The sequence below is a fragment of the Antedon mediterranea genome, chromosome 1 (genome assembly GCF_964355755.1).
Source record: "Antedon mediterranea chromosome 1, ecAntMedi1.1, whole genome shotgun sequence".
Classification (NCBI taxonomy): Eukaryota; Metazoa; Echinodermata; class Crinoidea; order Comatulida; family Antedonidae; genus Antedon; species Antedon mediterranea.
The window spans coordinates 17,870,894-17,891,811 of record NC_092670.1 but is presented as its reverse complement, the minus strand read 5'-3'; the positions used below and the strand labels follow the sequence as shown (position 1 = coordinate 17,891,811).

General features: G+C 33.2%; 2 protein-coding genes and 1 non-coding gene across 5 annotated transcripts; 2 read left to right on the top strand and 1 right to left on the bottom strand.

The window, feature by feature from the left end:
- The first annotated feature begins 15 nt into the window (after nt 1–15).
- On the top strand, nt 16–20,867 carry LOC140059745 (succinyl-CoA:glutarate CoA-transferase-like). Of its 3 annotated transcripts, none has more exons than XM_072105639.1 (12): nt 16–326; nt 10,472–10,545; nt 10,844–10,929; nt 11,410–11,460; nt 16,019–16,139; nt 16,534–16,625; nt 16,900–17,043; nt 17,863–17,958; nt 18,295–18,369; nt 18,625–18,722; nt 19,034–19,200; nt 20,352–20,867. In XM_072105639.1, the coding sequence occupies exons 1-12, from the start codon at nt 301–303 to the stop codon at nt 20,501–20,503; spliced, it is 1,182 nt and encodes a 393-aa protein (XP_071961740.1). In that variant the 5' UTR covers nt 16–300; the 3' UTR covers nt 20,504–20,867. The 3 variants fall into 3 exon arrangements, with proteins under 3 accessions (XP_071961740.1, XP_071961736.1, XP_071961749.1); XM_072105635.1 differs by lacking the exon at nt 16–326 and adding an exon at nt 9,201–9,345; XM_072105648.1 differs by lacking the exon at nt 16–326 and adding an exon at nt 9,238–9,345 and having other exon boundaries at nt 10,415–10,545.
- On the bottom strand, nt 783–7,637 carry LOC140059729 (male-specific lethal 1-like 1). The gene is made up of 7 exons (XM_072105634.1): nt 7,125–7,637; nt 6,649–6,782; nt 5,837–6,102; nt 5,426–5,490; nt 4,454–4,643; nt 3,830–3,902; nt 783–3,387 (listed from the first exon to the last, which is right to left on the bottom strand). The coding sequence occupies exons 1-7, from the start codon at nt 7,587–7,589 to the stop codon at nt 3,300–3,302; spliced, it is 1,281 nt and encodes a 426-aa protein (XP_071961735.1). The 5' UTR covers nt 7,590–7,637; the 3' UTR covers nt 783–3,299.
- Nucleotides 8,076–8,149, top strand: Trnan-guu (transfer RNA asparagine (anticodon GUU)). The gene has a single exon. It is a non-coding gene; the product is annotated as a tRNA-Asn (tRNA).
- Nucleotides 20,868–20,918: the final 51 nt, after the last annotated feature.

Here is a 20,918-nt window from a genome sequence, read left to right as displayed (position 1 = left end):
TTTAACTCCCTGTTTTGAATAAATGCCCCGAACAGCTGACATGATATACAATTTACCAAGCATTTTGATACATTTTTTACTGTATTTTGTCACTTCTCGATATTAAATTTATTTATTTGATTATACATGTTGTCATATTATTACACCCAAAAGAACTAAAAATCCTGAACAATAAACACCCTGGGGCATTTATTCAAATAAATACAGTATATATGTATATTTCACAGCACTAACCTTTCTTCTTGGCAAAACTTATATTTTTCTGCTTTTGGATTCTGTTGATATATTAAAGCCGATTGGATGCGATTGGTAGCAATGTTTTTGAGGTTTGTACACTTTGCAGTGAAATCTTAATTTATACCAAAATTTTTCACCCATAAAAGGGCCAAGCAATTTCAATCAAATGTGGTTATAAATTGTCTTTTGTAGTCCTAGTCATGATACTGTATTATAAATGTGGTTTTAAAGGCAGTGCAATACTTTCCATAAAGAGACTGCAATCATCTTAAAAATGTGAATGGGTAATCCCATAATTTAACCTATACACACTGTATGTAGTACTGTAGTATGTATACAGTATATATTATGTATACTGTATATACTTGGGACATAAAATAGAGAGCACGCTAAAAACAATTGTTTTTTTTTAGGTCATAATGGCATCATCTTTTTTTGCACGCAATATAACGTATGATGTGCATGTGACGTTTGTCGTGCGGATAATTAACTCGTCAAAGTTAAGAGTTCAAATCTAGGCACAGAATAAACATTACTCAAATATGTTATATCAACTGATCTTTATTTATACTGTACAAGGAATGCAAGTCTAATTGTTTTATTAACAATACAAGCCAACGAAGCAGCTTATATTATAAAGCGTCTTACTAGTTTCAACAAAGTCTGGGAAAAAGTAATGACACTGTACAACTTATTCATAGTACAAGCTACAGTCATGTCAAAATTCAGAGCACAAAAAATACTAGTGTTGTGAGATATTGAACACTGTTTGAACTTAGTGCCAAGGAACATGGTAAACAAAAATAAAACATTTTACTGACATACTTTTGAATATAAAGTAGAAATTAAGTACACAAAAGTAAAAAGATAAACTGAAAAAAAAAAGAATTAAAGAAATAAATACAGTTCTAGCAACTTTTAGATGGTATGCATACCCAGCCAAACAAATAAAGGGGGAGGGTAGTGTCTGCTATGTCTAATATTTGTTTACCTGAATTTAAATTTCATTACACTTACTAGGACCAAAAATATTAACATTATATTTAATCAAAAATAGAAAATATACTTTATATTGGCTATAATACCATAATAAATTTGTATTATTTGCATCATTTATTTAATATTTAACCATGTTTGTTTTTATTTCATTTCTTATTCACCACCAGTGTATAATGGTTATAGATTGAGGTACACACAGCTATGTTCACATGTAGCCATGATTTCAGTCTGGGGCGTCGGTAATAAACACTGTAAATGGGTATGGTGTATATTAATGGAACAGATTCCGTGCCTATTTTAATAATATAAACAATTTAACATAACCCAGAGTTTTCACTGGCCCTGCACTCGGTGTTAATATAGTTTTAAATCAGCCACCTTTTCCGAGACGTTTGGTAAACTTTGACCCTACAAGCTAGTCATCTGAATATTTTGACAATCTTAGTCACCTGTTCATACTAAATAAGCAGAACTTAATTAAGCATAAATTGGGCTTAATCAGTGTGGGATTTCAGCATCCAGTCTTGATCAAAATAAATTAGTTTAAACAAACAAATTACAATTCATTTGGGTAAACCAACATTATAGTCAACTTTCTATATAATAGATACAGGATTCAATTTTAACAAAATAATTTTAAGGGAATTTCCTCATAATATTAATTTAATTACAATTTAATTACAACAATTTATTTTATTATTTGGTCATAATTTACCTGCAAGAAATTCTCTTTTTTTAAACAATAAATATATAAAGGTTACATCCTTCATTATTTAAATTCATTTTTATGAAAATCACATTGATTTGGAATTTTTCTCTCAATCGTCTAATAATTCAATCCAAATGAAATAAAATCGATACAATAAAATCTATTGGATCCTCTTAAGGCCATATTCAGAGTAAAGGTTAGATAAGAAAGAATACGCTCTACTTCTCATACATTTCATTTAGAATCTTTACACCAACGGCAACCTAACAACAGACTGCTGAGCTCCATAAATCAAAGTGTTTATCTGTGGCTGCGACATAATCAGTTCCACGCCGCTTAACAGACACTGCGCGCTGCAGAGTACTGTGGTATTTTTCGTAGCCAGACAAAAGATCAAAGGACTGTTACAAGTACATATCTTCAAAAGGCAAGCTCGGTGTCTTGTTGTTAAATTACATTGGACAAACTATTATCAATAGTAATAGGATCAGTGTAGATGTTATTGATTTTACACATAATGGGCATCATTTCACAACCAACTTAGCAGGACAGGAGTTCTGTATCCTATACCTGGGACTATGTAAACACGTGATTGTCTCTGTGTGTGTAAAACACAGGGATTGCCACCTTTGAGAAGGATAGTGAATGAATTCACTTGTGGTAATCCTTGGCAATTTGCCTAAAATGAGAATAAAAAAATTTAATTTAAGTAATTCATAATGAACACATTAATGCGTGTGCAATAATGACAGTAATTTCTGGCCAAAAGTGTTATTTGAAAGTGAAACATTTTAAAAACATGTAATGTTAATAATTTTAATGGAATGTTTGATAGTAAAATAATGTTGTACGTTTTTGTTTATGGTGTACGTACGTTTTAAAATTAAATTGTTCATTTTCAATTTATTGGTAAATTTCTCATGCAAGAATGGAGTTCCTACAATTAGTTCCAGTTCATACTGGTACCAGTTTATACTCTTGGGCTACCCACAGACACAAAGAGCTTGAGAATTAAACTGCTATGCGCAAAAAATGATGATTTTAATGTAGTGTGTAACCGGTTGAATATAGCGCCCTCATCTCAATCCTGTAAACCAATTTTGTGACGATTTTTTTTTAGTGTGATTTTGGAATTGGATACTATATTAATTTACTGTAATCTTGATATTACATTGTTGAATGCATGAATAACCAACTGATTAACTTGTGTAAATTGATGTGTAAAGTGTAAAAACATTTGTGTGGCAACACAATCCAGATAGCACCCATTCATTAAAACAAAGCTCACAAGAATCCTATTTCTGAGTTCTTCCATTGTAATGCGAATCCCACGTCATGAGGTCACAGGTCGTTACTACTTCCGGATGGCTCGACTTCGTGTTCTTCTCTGTTGTTGGTCCTCACCTTTTGGCTCTGGTGTGTACCAAGGGAGTGAAAATTCACTATAAAAAAAATATATATCATTATTTATGAGAAAGGAGCTAGAGCCCCGCAATTTCTTTTTGGCAGTTTCACTTTTTTTACGTTTTTATTTAGTTTTTACATATTTTATTTCTATCTTCATTGAGATCCAGCAACAACAGCATTGTCATTTTTTCATTAATTTGTCTTTATTATTTATAGTAATATACTTAAAAATTAATTTGTATCGCACAAATAAAACCAATGATACTTAAGGTGCTTGATAACACATTTAGACAACTTAAATAAATTAAACCTTGAAATGGAGCCGAGTGGGCTTGATTTTGAGATGGGCTTCTTTTCAAGATTTCTTCTGCAGATCAAAGAGGAGGCTTCTTTTTTAGTATATATTTCATCACAGTCCTAGATACAAAATGTATGATAATACTCAAACTGCATTAAAAAGTATTTCAGATTACATACCTTTCTGATATTGTAGGCACAAGCATTCCAAATGCCGAGACTGGAATGGTATCACACACTTCAATTCTCAACACTGAAAAAAAGTTTTAAATTAAAAAATATGCTATTGAAATCTACAGTCCTAGTGACAATAATTGCCCTGAATGATGGTCAGTTGCCCTATTAACCATTTCATTTTGTGAGGACTCCGTATTGACATTACACATAAGTGAGATATTTCCCTTAGTATTTAAATTTAAAGCTGGCTCAACAATCCAATGCAAGTCTTTTAAACATTACTGAATGTGACCAAGCCAATCTAACAACAGGATGCTGAACTCCGGAGATCAAAGGATTTATCTGTGGCTGCGACACGATCAGTTCCAGGCCCCTTAACACACACAGCGCAGCATAGAATATGTACATACTATTGTTGGTATTTGTCGCAGCCAGACATAATATCAAAGGACATTTACGAGTTCCTATCTTGACAAGTTGAGCTGTCCTGTTGATAGATTGCTTTGATTTATTCTTTATAAAATTGTTGGCAATTAAGTTTGATAACCAAACAGGAAACGACCTACATGTGCACGTTTACGTCACCAAGTCCAGATCTTACGATCATTTATAAGATATGATACTTACTATCATCTATATCTGGTTCAAATGTTTCAATAACGTCTTCTCGGTGGGCAATTTCACGTTCTAACTGTTTCATCTCCAGACGTTCATGTTCTCGTATTTGTCTAATTCTTTGTACATCCCATTTTTTTCTTTTTTTCTCATCCATTTCCATTTTTTGGTGACGCATTTCTACCGTGTGGTCGTCTGTTTTCTATAAAACGAAAACAAATTAACAATTTATTAATAGTACTAGTGCTGTGCAAACACCATTTTTTGTTTTGAAAGAAGAATTATTTTCCGCAGAAGTTTTGTTGACTATTCAATAAACATAATGCATTGTATAATATGCTAAATACTGTCTCAAATGTACTAGAAATATATAACAACTTGTCATATCTCATAAGGGTCACCAATCTTCTGTCCCCGATGACATTGGCCGAGATGAAAAAGTACACTGGGGTAACAGCCACCCACCCCACTTTTCTGAAAGATTTCCTTAAAGCTCTGTCTGTCTACACTATCAAACTAGTTTGACAAAAAAAGGTGTGATGTGCCTAAGTATGGCAGTGAAACTGTAGAGTCAACATATCATTGTGCAATGCTTTCTTTAAAAAAAAAAAATTGCTACTGCATTTGTAATAGTTTAATAATTTTATGTTAAAAGCTTTTAATGTGTATATATAAATATATAACACTTAGCTTTTAAAGTATTTTTGTATATTTTGGTAATCTTCTGAATTTGTATATACTACAGTAACTCTATTTTTTATAGTACATGCCAGTTTCAAATGTATTTCCATTTTATATTACTATGGACAATAAAATAATATCAGTAAATATGGCAGTGATATGACATCATTGTGTCCCTATATGGGCACATCACATTTTGTCACACAAAGTTTGAAAGTGTAGACAGAGCTTTAGAGTGGATCTCCACTGTTAAGTTGATGTACATAACAATAATATCAGCATTGTTTTATAATACTTCTGTACCTCTATTTCACTGGAATTTGAATCATCTGACGACGTATTAAGGTGTGACACTCTCCATGTTGGTACTGTTGAAATAAAACATTGATAAAGTCTTGTCAAATAATAAACATTTTTTCTATTTAAATAAAAGTTTTTTTACAAACAGAAAAAACATTTTCTTGGTGATAAACCATTTTATCAGCCTCAGGGTTATTATTGTAGCTGTGTCTGCATTTCTATACAATCCACAAAAAAGCTCTATTGGTGGTCTAAAGGAAGAGTATCTTTAAACATAACACTTAACAGGAGAGTTCTAGTCTTGGTCAGGACAACTATTTTAAAATTCATTCTCTACATCTTCCTCTCCACGTTCAGGCACTTAAATAAATATAATTTATTTTACCAATTAAAAAATAATAAATCATATTATACCTATTACATATGCCGAATCCACAGGAAGGTCATCATCCTCCTCATCACGAATTCTAAGATCTCTGAAAGAGGGGTACAGGACTTTCGTCCGATGGAATTTATCCTCACCGAGTTCTTTGTATTTTTTAAATCGTCTATATCGCCTTTTTGCAGGTGTTGAACTTCCATCCTTAGTTATTTTTGAAGGTGACCCACATCTGTATGTTTTTGTGTCTATTGTATCTAGTAAAGTTTTTTTAGATGTATGTGGCGTACTTGTAGCCTTCCTGTGAAAGTTTTAAAATATTCAGATTTAGGGGCGGATAGAAGTCCTTTTTTTAAAAATCTATTTTGACAGACAATATTATTATCAAAATGCACTCCAATGCCCATTTAAAAAATCCTGGATCTGCACCCTGGAATTTAACTCCAAATTCGAATAATGCGCTATATTTAAGTCTCATTTATTATTATCATAACAGACCTCACACAATAGAACCTTAAAAAATAAAATACTGTAGTGTTTCAGGATTTTTGAAGCGCAAACTCTAGAGGGGGCTACAACATTTTTAAAATGACATCAAACTATAGAGTGCACTATTATGGTAAAATAAAATAGCACGATTTTAGAAAGCCAAACTATAGAGGAAGCTACAACATTTTGAAAATTACATCAAACTCTAGAGGGCACTATTAAAAAATAGAAAGATTAATAATTGGTAATTTGGTATCTATATAGTAAACAATTTTACTTATTAATCAATGCGACCTGTCAATGCATGAAAAACTTGTTATGGACTGATTATTCTATTATTTACACAGTACTTTCCTACCGTTTTGAAAGTGTTTCTGTTTTTATTGGCGTTACTGGAGTCGTTTGAGTGGTTGGATAATTCTTATTTTTGATTGGTGCACTTTTACTTGCTAGAGACATTCGGCGTTCCATACGTTGTAGCCGACATAACAACTGCAAGAACAAAAAAAGTGTTTGATGCTGAATGTTTGTTGCCTTTGGTCTTTCTTATCATCATCTTCATGGGTGCAAGGGTCATTTTGAATCTTTAAATGTGACCAATTAATTATATGTAACAACAATGGCATCAATCATAATAAAATAGATCTATCTTTTGTACAATAACTACTACAGGCTAGGCCTGCTGTTACTTGGTGGATGGAATTTGGATAATATAAACATTTTGTCCATCTTTTCAACATGCCTGCCTGTGTGTGTCATTAAAACAAAGCCCGGGCCCTGACCCTCCTGTCTATGTAGTATGCCCGGTAATAACTTCATTGAAAAAAAAATTACCGTTTCTTTTTCATCGCGTAATTTTTTTACTTCTTTTTCTTTTTGTTGCAAATCTTTCTGTTGCTGTTGAATAAGGTCTAAATGAAGCATAAGGAGTCCTTTAAGATGAGTCACTTGTGAATCTAATTTGGATTCTGATGCATCTCCGCAATTTGCAACATCGTCAAAGCGTATCCTACCATCAACGCCAGCTTCCATCATTGGTAGGCCTAGGCCTAGAGTTTTTGGTTCGCTGGCGGTGTTGTTGTTGATGCCCATCGCGTCTGAAACATGGTGGTTGGGCTTGTTCGCCATGTCCGAATTTAATGAGTTGTTTCGCACGTTATTTTTACGAGACACTAGTTGGTTTGAAGTAGATTTGTTCTCTGATTTTGCCATGAAGTTACACTTTAGATTTCCAGGCGCCATGTAGGAGGAAAAGACATTTACAAAGTCCCCAAATACCGACATGCCCAAACGCGACATCGAAATTTATCCGAAGCGTTGGCCATCACACATTTTTCGTTCGCTGGGGGGATATAGCTGGTTAAGTTGTGTAGTGGTGGTGTTTATTCACTCGCGCGCCGTCCGTCGTATATCAATGAATTATTGAAAAAATTGAAATCATAGATTAAGCCATAAAAATATAACCCATTGATTGAAAAATAAAGAGAGGTGGTTAAAATGTTTTAATTGATATAGGCCTAGGCCTATATGATTTAATTAAAAAAATTAATAAATACATTTCGTTCTACGAAAAAATAATATTTACGAAAGAGGATAAAATATGGTGTTTTTTAAAATCATTTTATACATGTACTATGACAATAAATCCACTATAATATGGCTAAGTTTCAGTAACCATTATCTTTCAACATATTATGTTTTCTACATTGGAAAATATAAGTAAATTTAACAAAACAAAATTGAAGCATACTACATGTTGTTAAAATCATTAGCCTATTACCAGATGTCTCCGTGGCGCAATCGGTTAGCGCGTTCGGCTGTTAACCGAAAGGTTGGTGGTTCAAGCCCACCCGGGGACGCTTCTTTTTATTTTTTTTTATACTGCAGGGTAACTCAGCTGTTTTTTAAATAATTTTTTACAGTGCATTTCAGACGACGATTCGGATAGTGTCTTACTTTAAATATATTATATGTAAATTGGTTGTAAACAAACGTTATTAGCCAATGGCTGCTGTTTTGTATATACAGTATGTGTTTTCTACCTGAATAAATGAATTTTATGATGATTCAGAATTGTCCATGCATTTTTCCATTTATTGCAATATACTCTGAGAAGCCTATAGTTAACCAGAAGGACTGGCTATCTTAATTCCAGATTAATATCTCAGCTGCATGCTTTTCACTTATCATCTTTATACTTTGACTTAATCATATAGAAATGACTATGATTTAATGTAAGTTTTCTTTAACGATTTTAACTTTGAATGTAGAGATTTTATATACTTAACTTTGTTCTGAATTATATTTTTTTATTATTAAGGGTCCTTAAGTGTCAGTTTATAAAATAAAATAAAAAAAAACAATAATTCGTACTTATTATATAGCAGCCAGCCATTATATTATAAAGGCTGGCTGCTATATAGGCCTACATGAAAACTCAAAATTACGCTCTCAGATCCGTTTTTAAACTTTATTGGACATGAATAACCAGATCGAGGGTCGTGACAAATTTTATATTATACTGTATGTAAAACAAACATTAGAAAGATTCTTATTCAATATTTCGAATTTTTCAAGATCGGAATATAAAACATAGGCGCGCCTATATACAAATCACATTTTTTTTGTCACATAAAGTTTGATAGTGGAGGAGAGAGACAAGGGCCGGCTGTAGCCTAGCTTTAATAATTTCGAATCGATTTGTTTTATAAAAACCAAGGCATTCTAAAGATTGCCTTGATAGAACATTAATAACTTGTTTGAATTGATAGGCACCGGCCTTAATTTATATTTAAGATTAATAACGCACTATTTTTTTGCATCAAAAGTTTACGTGTAGTATACGGTCGGTCCAATCTCAAATGTGTATATAATTGTAGAGGGCGGTGCACACGTTATGCCTCAGTAACTTCGAATGATCACACACAAAGTTTCTTGGCTATAAAATTAATTAAAAACCCTTATAATTTAACATTATTTTATAATTTTTTAATACCATGAGCGCCGGTAATCACCTCCGTCCATTATGTGGTTACAGAGTTCTCGATATGACTAGGTAAGCAATCTGTTATTAATTAATATTATTATGTTAATATTTTAGGCTAGCTAGTAGGCCTAACTAACTAATCAATAATTATACCAACCAAGTAAAGGCTAGACTAGTACTGGTAGTAGTAGTATAGAGTAGACTAGAATATACAAATAATGAATGTTTATGAGTGTAATGGTACAAATAATGGCACGAGGTGAATGATGAAAGGTTATATTTCAACGAGGCAATGAGCCGAGTTGAAATATAACCTTTCATCATTCACCAAGTGCCATTATTTGTACCATTACACGAATACAAAACATTCATTATTTGTTTTATATAACATATAAATAAATTATAGTTATTTGAATCAAATAAAAGGTAGCCCTAGCCAAAGCTTACTACATTTCATTCACACACATTTGATTAAAAACAGTAACAGTTGGTTTTTAATAATGTTATATTAAATGTTATATTTATATGGATTTCGTAAACACACCTACTTTTGTGTTAATTATGTCAACAAACGACCAAACAATCCTAGGCCTAGCAAGGCTAAAACGCCTAGGCTAGGCCTAGCCTAATACTAGCATGGCCTAAGGCTAGACCTAGTAGCCTAGTACTAGCTTGGCTGAAAGGCAAAACTTCGACAGACAATTGGAACTTATCTAAGCTAATTATGGTTTTTCCAACAATTCCACGTCTTGTAGGGATGTCCCCATTAATTAATCAAAATCCTAAAAACGATCTAAAGCTAATTTAAATGCCTTTTTGAATGAAATTAGTACATAATGTCCAAATCGTACACAAATATCTGCTGCTGTTGCATATCTCGCGGTGGTGTTTACAAATGAAACTGAGACCAGACGACAGGTGGCGCTGTTGTATTTCACAGTACATAGCCATATCATAGGATAATTTGTGTACTAGATTTTTTTTCATCCGCGAGACGTTTTTTTTTTCGTACACAAAAATGTTTCAAAAAGTACTATTTAACGATCGTTGAATAGTGCGTACTATTGCACGCCATGTGACCCACAATCGTCCAATCAAATGACAGGAATTTATTTAGGTGTTATATAATACTGTATAGATAACTGAACATTTTACATACAGCAGACTGAGCAGTAGTGTCACATTCTATGCTTAGGGTTCTTGCAGGTCCATACGCTACAATGTTACTTGGAGATATGGGAGCTGACGTAATCAAAGTTGAAAAACCAGGTAAAAATCACAAGGTCTTTCTAACCATTAAATTGCTTCATGTTCATTAGTATTTGAACTCTACACCTCTACAATATCAATAGACTATGCCATCAATATTATATTCCTTCTTTCAGTTTTCTTTTACTCTTTTGTTCTAATCATTTTGGGAGTTATAAATTTGTATTACTTTAGAGTGGAGTATTTAGTTACAGAGTTAAATTCAGTTATTATATTGTAAATTTCTGTACTGTTATCTCTTTGATACCACATTCGATAATAAATTTACTGTTAAATATAATTTTTTTTCGTTGTGTAGGATGTGGGGATGACACAAGAAGTTGGGGTCCACCATTTGTTAAAAGTGAAAGTTGTTATTTTATGGCAGTAAATCGAAACAAACGAGTAAGTTTATGTTTCGAGTGTAAAGATCATAAACCTATAAGAGAGAGAGAGAGAGAGTTAAAGATGGCCCTCAGACTGAAATCACATCCCACATATACATCCTGAAACAATTAAATGTTTTTGGTGATCGAGAGAGAGGACAGCCACCACAATTACCCTCTGTCTGACTGACATCACATCCTATATAATTGTTATTATTTATTTATACTGAGGGCCCAGTTATAAGCAGTGGCTGTGATATACTATTACTAGTACACTAGGGTAACCCTCTACTCGTCTCAAAAGATGTACTAGGTTCTTTACAGTGCACATGAGCTAGATGTGTACACTGGACCTACGGTTTATAGTCCTTATCCAAGAAAACTTGTTCTACCACCAGAACCGAGTGAGCCTCGAACCCTTGCCAATGTTATGGCTATGTAACTTTCTCACTGTAACTCACTGATCGATTTAAAACAAAAATTATTTTCTTGCTTTTAGAGTATAGCAGTTGATATAAAACAACCTAAAGGCAAGGATATCATAAGAGAAGTATGTATTTAACTGGATTAGAAACAATATAAAAGAATTGAATGTCATGGCATGTAATAGTATACAAATAATGAATGTTTATGAGTGCAATGGTACAAATAATGGCACGAGGTGAATGATGAAAGGTTATATCAACGAGGCAAAGCCGAGTTGATATAACCTTTCATCATTCACCAAGTGCCATTATTTGTACCATTACACGAATACAAAACATTCATTATTTGTTTTATATAACATCTAGACGTTTTTTTTTCGTACACAAAAATGTTTCAAAAAGTACTATTTAACGATCGTTGAATAGTGCGTACTATTGCACGCCATGTGACCCACATTCGTCCAATCAAATGACAGGAATTTATATAGGTGTTATATAATATACATATAATGATGATGTCATGGCATGTAATAGTATACATATAATGATGATGTCATGGCATGTAATAGTATACATATAATGATGATGTCATGGCATGTAATAGTATACATATAATGATGATGTCATGGCATATAATAGTATACATATAATGATGATGTCATGGCATGTAATAGTATACATATAATGATGATGTCATGGCATGTAATAGTATACATATAATGATGTAGTGGAGTCTGTTAGGGATATTTTGGTTCACTTTTTTCCAAAAGCATCAAATTTGGTATACAGGTTGCCCACCCTATACAAATTAAATTTTTGATGGGCGCCAAGCAAAATGACCCCCTGGGTCACCTAATTTGCATAATTTTAAATGGCGGACACTTTCGCTTAAATAGTCTATATCTCTGAAACTACTGGTCATAGAGAGTTGATTTTTAGCTCAAAATGTTCAGAACATAAACATTCCTATTTACTCTAATGAAGTATTTTTGAAAAAAATGACCGGAAGTACCAGTTTTAACCTTTGACCCATATTTTAAGGCATTGCCATATCTCAGTAAATAGTTGTCACAGACAGTTTATTTAAGTGTCAAATTGTTCAGAATATATATGTTACTATTTAGTTTAATGAAACATTTTATCCAAAAATGACCGGAAGTACTCAGTTTTGCCTTTGACCGTTACGGTGTAATTACCAACCTTTTTACGGTTAATATATTTTGATATCCATAAAACTACTTGTCATAGAGAGTTAATGTTGGTGTCAAAATGTTCAGAACATAAACATTTCTATTTACTATAATAAAGTTTTTTCTAAAATAATGACCAGAAATACCATATTTGACCTTTGACCTGTTTTTTTCAGGCAAATTGCTATATACTCTCATTATTGGGTTGGCGTGGAAAGTTCATTTTGGTGTCAGATTGTTCAGAATATATATGTTACTATTATGTTTAATAGAAGATTTTTCCAAAAAATGTCAGGAAGTACAGTTGACCTGTTACATACATAAAATTATAAATTTGTTCAGGTTAACTGTATATTTATATTATTTTGCAATCCACTTTTGAGCACTTGTCGAAGATGGCTACTTGCATGTGCAATTGAACGAAGTATACTGAATGAAGTTGAATATAGTCCTATTTGTAGTGAGTCTAGAGTAACGCAAATGAGAGAAAATTGTATAGACAAAAAATACCCAATCTCATTCTCATTCAGATTCAGATTCAGATAATATTTATTTAGATAATAATGAATGAATATATACAAAATAGAAAAAAGATATTAAAGTGAACATAGATAAAGCAGTAATTGGTAGTCATTATTATCATGGATCCCTTCTAGAAGTTAAAAACTTGTCTCGTAGGGACCCATAACAAAACACATTACTAAAAAAATAAAAATAACCTAGAATATATAATTATATAATTTAGGATACAAAATTACAGTATAATAACATAATCATCTAATCGAGTACTTAAATGAAGTCTTCTACACATTTAGCGATAATGTTTACTGATGAAATCTATTCAAGTTTTGTTTTGGAAAGTAAGTGTTTCCATCACTTGTGTTTGTTTGGTTGTTACATTCAGGGTAATTGTCCTATATTGCATTGCTTCGCTGAGTATCTTTCTTTAAAGGACCTTCAAACTGGGGTATAACCTACTAATTAAAAGGATGGACATTTTCGGGATGCACAATATAAAAACTAGACTACTGTTGCCATATTACGAACCACAACTGAAAAATATATTTTTTCCACCAGACCTAAAGTAATCCTTGGTCCGCCAAACTTGGCAGAATTCTCGAATTTTAATTTTAAAAAATGTGGCCATCATCTGGACACGATTTGGGTATTACAGTTTTGTTACTTATGACATTACGCCTTAGTATCATCTTTTTCATTTTTGCCTTTTTACTTGATTTTTGGTTGATTAGTAAATGTTAAATTGTTGTTATATTGGAATTGGTAACAACTCTTGGCTTGTGTAACATAATGTATTGATGAGCTGTTTTAACCTCATGAACAGATTTACTTTTATTACTTTCATTTCTTTTATGTACATTTTACAAGTATTGAATGATGTGTCCTTTCTCATATCGAGTATTTTGAAAATAATGGCTTATTCAAACTTCTTTAGCAATCCTTGAACAGTCTGGTTGGTTCAGTCACCATAAGCACATGTATGGTAATTGTAATATTTTCAGTGTTCTCGTAAAGACGAAATGCCCCATCATGTTCTGAGCTTGAGTATGATATTGTTTCTTAGAAATGAGGCTAAACCTTTTTGTTGATTTTTGCACAACATTTCCATTCATAAAATTTGCATTGTTCACATAGTCAAGGACATGCAATACAGAGTTCATTTTAAGTTTGAAAAAATGGCAATATATGAAAAAGAGGATACTAGAGCGTAACATGTCATTAGTAACAAAACTGTTCCTATTCATCCAATCTCTTCTAGATGATTACTGTATATGGTCGATTTCTTTTTTTTTTAATTTGAAAATCTTTGAGAACCACCAAGCTGGACGGTCCTTGGATGACTTAGGTCTGGAGGACAGAAATCTTCGGTGTCTTTTCCCCATTCAGTGGTTGTTCGTGTTATGGCAACAAAGAGAAATGTAGCAACATGAAATTGTTATGCAACAGCAAACACAAGTGACGGAAACACTAACTTTCCAAAACAAAACTTTTACTGGATTTCATCAGTAGGCCTACACATTATTGCTAAATATGTGGAAGACTTCATTTAAGTACTCGATTAGATGAGATTGGGTATTTTTTGTATATACAATTTTCTCATTTCTCATTTACATTAGACTCACTACAAATAGGACAATCTATTCAACTTTGTTCAGTATACTTTGTTCAATTGCACATGCAAGCAGCCATCTTCGAAAAGTGCTCAAAAGTGGGTTGCAAAATAATATCATAAATATACAGTTAACTATACAATTAACTGAACAAATTTATAAATTTTATGTATTTAACAAGTCAATAACTATACTTCCTGACATTTTTTTGAAAAGTCTTCTATTAAGCAGAATAGAAACATATATATTCTGAACAATCTGACACCAAAATGAACTTTCTACTCCAACCCAATAATGAGATATGGCAATTTGCATGAAAAAACAGGTCAAAGGTCAAATATGGTATTTCTGGTCATTATTTGAGAAAAAACTTTATTATAGTAAATAGAAATGTTTATGTTCTGAACATTTTGACACCAAAATTAACTCTCTATGACAAGTAGTTTATGGATATCAAAATATATTAACCGTAACAAGGTTGGTAATTACATCGTAACGGTCAAAGGCAAAACTGAGTACTTCCGGTCATTTTTGGATAAAATGTTTCATTAAATTAAATAGTAACATATATATTCTGAACAATTTGACACTTAAATAAACTGTCTGTGACAACTATTTACTGAGATATGGCAATGCCTTAAAATATGGGTCAAAGGTTAAAACTGGTACTTCCGGTCATTTTTTTCAAAAAAAACTTCATTAGAGTAAATAGGAATGTTTATGTTCTGAACATTTTGGGCTAAAAATCAACTCTCTATGACCAGTATTTTTAGAGATATAGACTGTTTAACCGAAAATGTCCGCCATTTTAAATTATGCAAATTAGGTGACCCAAGGGGTCATTTTGCTTGGCGCCCATCAAAAATTGAATTTGTATAGGGTGGGCAACCTGTATACCAAATTTGGTGCTTTTGGAAGAAACTGAACCAAACACCCTTATTTCAGCCCTAACAGACTCCACTAATGATGTCATGGCATGTAATAGTATACATATAATGATGATGTCATGGCATGTAATAGTATACATATAATGATGATGTCATGGCATGTAATAGTATACATATAATGATGGTTATGAGGTTAATATTGAAAATATTTTCATAAGAATAAACTTGAAAATATTCTTCTATTCAACAAATTACATTATTTGTTTTATATAACACGCCTACTGTATTCAGAACAAAAAACCTGAATTTTCTGCTTTCTGTTTGACTGTTGTTTACATGGTAACCCTGACAACATATTGGGTACAAAATGTAAATTTCAGAAAATAATTTGAGGTTTGAAAGAATGGCAATAATAAAAAGAAACAAATAGTGGACATAAAGAGTTACATTTATATATTGTGTATTATTTGTTGATAGATTGCAAAGAAAAGTGATGTTCTAATTGAAAACTTTGTACCAGGTGGTCTAGATAAGCTGCAGCTAGGCTATGAAGATTTAAGGAAAATAGCGCCCTCACTAATTTACTGCTCAATCACAGGTACATTGCAAACTCATACTGGTAGACCGTTGAAACCATGGGCTTAATAAATAGGGGCTGAGCTTAACTTACTAATAAGCTATGGGCTAAACACATAGGAACTGGGCTTAAAATAGGGACTAGGATAAATAAATTGTGACTTTAGGGAGGAGGGACCGGGCATAAAAACGACTACCAGTGTTAACAATAAATGGGGACTCAAATTAGCAATAACTCGGGAAATATATCTATCCATAATATATCTTCTCTGTTCATTTTGCTATTACTCATCGCCAATATCAACTATTTTTGTATAAATAATAGAATTCATTTTATTCCATGCCTAATGACATTGATGAAATCCAAAACATGTTTCACCCAAAGTTGTGATATTTACTTATCTTCTGCTTATTAGGATATGGATCTGATGGGCCTCTAGCTAAGAGGGCGGGGTATGATGTCGTTGCCGCGGCAATGGGAGGATTACTTAGCATCACTGGTCATGAGGTACATTTTAATAATATTGTTTAAGCCATGTTCACACTACATATATCATATTTTGGTCTGGTGGCGGCCTTAGAAATTACCGGGCTGCGTTACGTTTGTGATCTCATTGCGGTTTGTACAGAATCCAGGATGAGTTAGTTTTAACAATTCTGTTTTTAAATTCTTAAACACTATTACCAAAATCAAGGTTTAATGTGAACAGATCTTAAAACTGTCACTCAAGTTTATAGACCGTCAAACTTGGGTTATGCGTAATGCTAGTTGCTCTTTACAGGATGGGGAACCAGTAAGAGTTGGTGTTGCCATGACCGATATAGCAACAGGCTTGTATGCTCATGGTGCAATAATGGCTGCCATTTTACAACGACAAAAAACAGGAAAAGGACAGAAAATCGATTGCAACTTACTGTCAACTCAAGTAAGTATGCTACCCTCCAATTAATTACCCCTTGCAACTTACTGTCAACTCAAGTAAGTATGCTACCCTCCAATTAATGACCCCTTGCAACTTACTGTCAACTCAAGTAAGTATGCTACCCTCCAATTAATGACCCCTTGCAACTTACTGTCAACTCAAGTAAGTATGCTACCCGCCAATTAATGACTCCTTGCAACTTACTGTCAACTCAAGTAAGTATGCTACCCTCCAATTAATGACCCCCTGCAACTTACTGTCAACTCAAGTAAGTATGCTACCCTCCAATTAATGACCCCTTGCAACTTACTGTCAACTCAAGTATGCTACCCTCCAATTAATGACCCCTTGCAACTTACTGTCAACTCAAGTAAGTATGCTACCCTCCAATTAATGACCCCTTGCAACTTACTGTCAACTCAAGTAAGTATGCTACCCTCCAATTAATGACCCCTTGCAACTTACTGTCAACTCAAGTAAGTATGCTACCCTCCAATTAATGACCCCTTGCAACTTACTGTCAACTCAAGTAAGTATGCTACCCTCCAATTAATGACCCCTTGCAACTTACTGTCAACTCAAGTAAGTATGCTACCCTCCAATTAATGACCCCTTTTGGACCTGGGTTTGACAATTTTGGTTTCTATAAATCATGGCGAATGGCAAATTCGTTAATTTGGGTTGTAGAAAATGGTCACTAATTGTATGGAGTAGTTGTACAAATTAAGCATTTTATATTGGTTATGATTGTTCAATATGAACCAAATATCTAGTGTGAACCAGGCTTAGTAGCCTATTAACTAATGTTCTTTGTGTACATAGGTTGCTGTATTATCCCATATTGGGAGTAATTATTTGATTGCTGGAAAAGAAGCTAACAAATGGGGAACAGGTCACGAAAGTATTGTACCCTATCAGGTTTGTTACTGGGGCAGCATTAGTAAGATACCACTCAATATAACTAATCATGACATCATCATCATCAGGAGATAATGATTAATGGATACAATACAACATTTCATCTGTGACTGTCCCTATGTAGTCACTTAAACTATCTTTTTTTACTCCTTTTCAGTGTCTAAATATTATTATATCACATCAAATGGCACTGTGTGAGAACAGGTAGTTTACTACTGAACTACCCTCCCCCTCCCCCCCCCCCCACCACCCCCACCGTATAAAAGAAATACAATTCAGTTCATTACGGATTTTGTTTTAATTCAAATTTATTTATTTGTAATTATCTTTTCATAGGCTTTCAAGACTTTAGACGATGGCTACTTGGTGGTCGGTGGCGGAAATGATCAACAATTCTCGTCTGTCTGTAAGGTCAGTTTTCTGTTGTAAAGGTCAACTCGGTCATCATGTTTGATTATGTGTGTATAAGAGTGGTACTGGAAGACACATAAACTGATTGAGGGACAGACAGACTGACAGACAGAGCAGAGATGAGCTTACAGTAATTATCAAGCAAACTGCGTTTGTGCTACTCAACAGACTTGTACGCTACCGGGCGTTTGAGTGATAAGATTTTGTCAGTGCTTTAGTCTTCTTGAATAAACTACTTTATTTTTTTTATTTTAGATTTTAGGAATGACGAATTTGTCAAAAGATGGGAGGTATACAAGTAATAAAGATAGAGTTAAAAATAGACGTTCCTTAGTAGCTACTATCACTAAAAGGTAGGCATATGTCTATTTATTTGCCTACCTGTATAGACACTACAATACAGGTATCACTCAATAGACTACAATTATAATTGAGCTTGTGTAATTCCGAATATAAAAAGCACACACACAGTTTAAATAATTAAAAATCATATCATCTATTCACTCTGCTAGTTTTTCAAATTAACTATTAATTTTATTATTATAATGAAAAAAAAAAAATACATTTTTAATTGAAAAACGAAATGATTGAGATCTAGTTAACTGTTCTGGTGGCTACTACAGCCCAGGGTTGGTTTGTTAATGTTTTTATTTTTCATGAATAGAATTTTAGAAAAGACGATGTCAGAATGGCTGGAAGCATTTGAGGGTTCGGGTGTTCCGTACGGACCTGTCAATTCCATGCAGGAAACGTTTAGCAATCCGCAGGTTATTCACAACGGGATGATACAAGAGGTAGACCATCCTGTTGCTGGCAAAATTAGAATACCAGGTGAGGCTTAAGAATACCAGGTGATGCTTAAGAATACCAGGTGAGGCTTAAGAATACCAGGTGAGGCTTAAGAATACCAGTTGATGCTTAAGAATACCAGGTGAGGCTTAAGAATACCAGGTGAGGCTTAAGAATACCAGTTGATGCTTAAGAATACCAGGTGAGGCTTAAGAATACCAGTTGATGCTTAAGAATACCAGGTGAGGCTTAAGAATACCAGGTGAGGCTTAAGAATACCAGGTGAGGCTTAAGAATACCAGGTGAGGCTTAAGAATACCAGGTGAGGCTTAAGAATACCAGTTGATGCTTAAGAATACCAGGTGAGGCTTAAGAATACCAGGTGAGGCTTAAGAATACCAGGTGAGGCTTAAGAATACCAGGTGAGGCTTAAGAATACCAGGTGAGGCTTAAGAATACCAGGTGATGCTTAAGAATACCAGTTGATGCTTAAGCTTAGTTCCCAGTGAGTGGACGAATCACAAGCGATGGATCATCCAAACTGTTCCTTGTGATTGGTCAACTTGCTTGTGTTGCACTTACTGTTTCCTTGTGTGTTGCACTTACTGTTTCCTTGTGTGTTGCACTTACTGTTTCCTTGTGTGTTGCACTTACTGTTTCCTTGTGTGTTGCACTTACTGTTTCCTTGTGTGTTGCACTTACTGTTTCCTTGTGTGTTGCATCCTAGTGGGAACCAAGCTTTAGGGTTCATTTCATTATTTTGCTTCAAAGATACATACAAATACAGTAAAATACATAAAAAATTAAAAAAACAAAAGACAAAATCAGGTAGAGATAGCATTTCCAAAAAGTGAACTTAATTATTATCTGCAGTCGGTTTCCGTTGCACTGATTGGAGACATTTAGAATTTTAAAAATGTTTTTTCCTGTCCATCCAAAACATGCATGGGATAGAATAGAGCCAATAGGTGGCATCATTTTTTTGTCAATAAATAGCATGCCTTAATTGAGTTTGAAAGGTTATGTAAAGCCTTTTCTATTCTGTATAAGAAATAGGACTCCAATAGAATCCGGCTTTGAATAGAAAATTGATGGACAAGCCTTTTTGTATTATGTTCTTTGATAAAAGTTAAGGTGTTTGTAAGACGATGAAGATGAAAACTTAGAATTTTCAATTGTAAATTTTTCCACAGGTCCAGCGGTAAAGTTTAGTTCACATTCTAGTAATGAATGTATAGCACCTCCACTACTAGGACAACATACGGAACAAGTACTAAAAGAAGTTATAGATTATGAAGATGCAACAATAGCTCAACTTCAAAAGGAACAAATCATTAACAAGTAGACTAAAGCTTGGTTCCTGCTAGGGCGCATCGCAAGGATGCAACCAATCATTAATCATTGATCTGTCCCCTCTTGCAATTGGTTAACTCAGTTGTGTTGTGCCCGCGTTGTTTTGTTGTTGTGTCCAAGTGGCAACCATGCTAAATGAACTAAATAAATAAAATTAATTATTTTTATTAAATTTTTAAATGAGCAAGTCCATGTTGTAGATATACGTTTTTAAAAAGTAAAATGATATAATAATCATATTTGTTTTATATATTTTATAAATGAAAAAAAGTATTTATAGAATTTTAAAAAAATGCTAAACAAATACGGGTGCAGTATTTCATTCTACTTGATTTTTAGATTTTTTATACTTTCGTCTGTGTGCTTTGAAATAATAAAATAATAATATAATTCAATAAAAAAAATTA

Excerpts from the sequence above, each read along its gene's own strand:
- LOC140059729 (XM_072105634.1), bottom strand. The coding sequence starts at position 7,589 with ATGTCGCGTTTGGGCATGTCGGTATTTGGGGACTTTGTAAATGTCTTT. Across the intron at positions 4,644-5,425 it reads CAAATTCCAGTGAAATAGAG|AAAACAGACGACCACACGGT; the intron begins GTACAGAAGTAT and ends TTCGTTTTATAG. Across the intron at positions 3,388-3,829 it reads GTGCCTACAATATCAGAAAG|TGAATTTTCACTCCCTTGGT; the intron begins GTATGTAATCTG and ends TTTTTTTTATAG.
- LOC140059745 (XM_072105635.1), top strand. The coding sequence starts at position 9,287 with ATGAGCGCCGGTAATCACCTCCGTCCATTATGTGGTTACAGAGTTCTC. Across the intron at positions 9,346-10,471 it reads AGAGTTCTCGATATGACTAG|GGTTCTTGCAGGTCCATACG; the intron begins GTAAGCAATCTG and ends TTCTATGCTTAG. Across the intron at positions 19,201-20,351 it reads TGGCAAAATTAGAATACCAG|GTCCAGCGGTAAAGTTTAGT; the intron begins GTGAGGCTTAAG and ends ATTTTTCCACAG.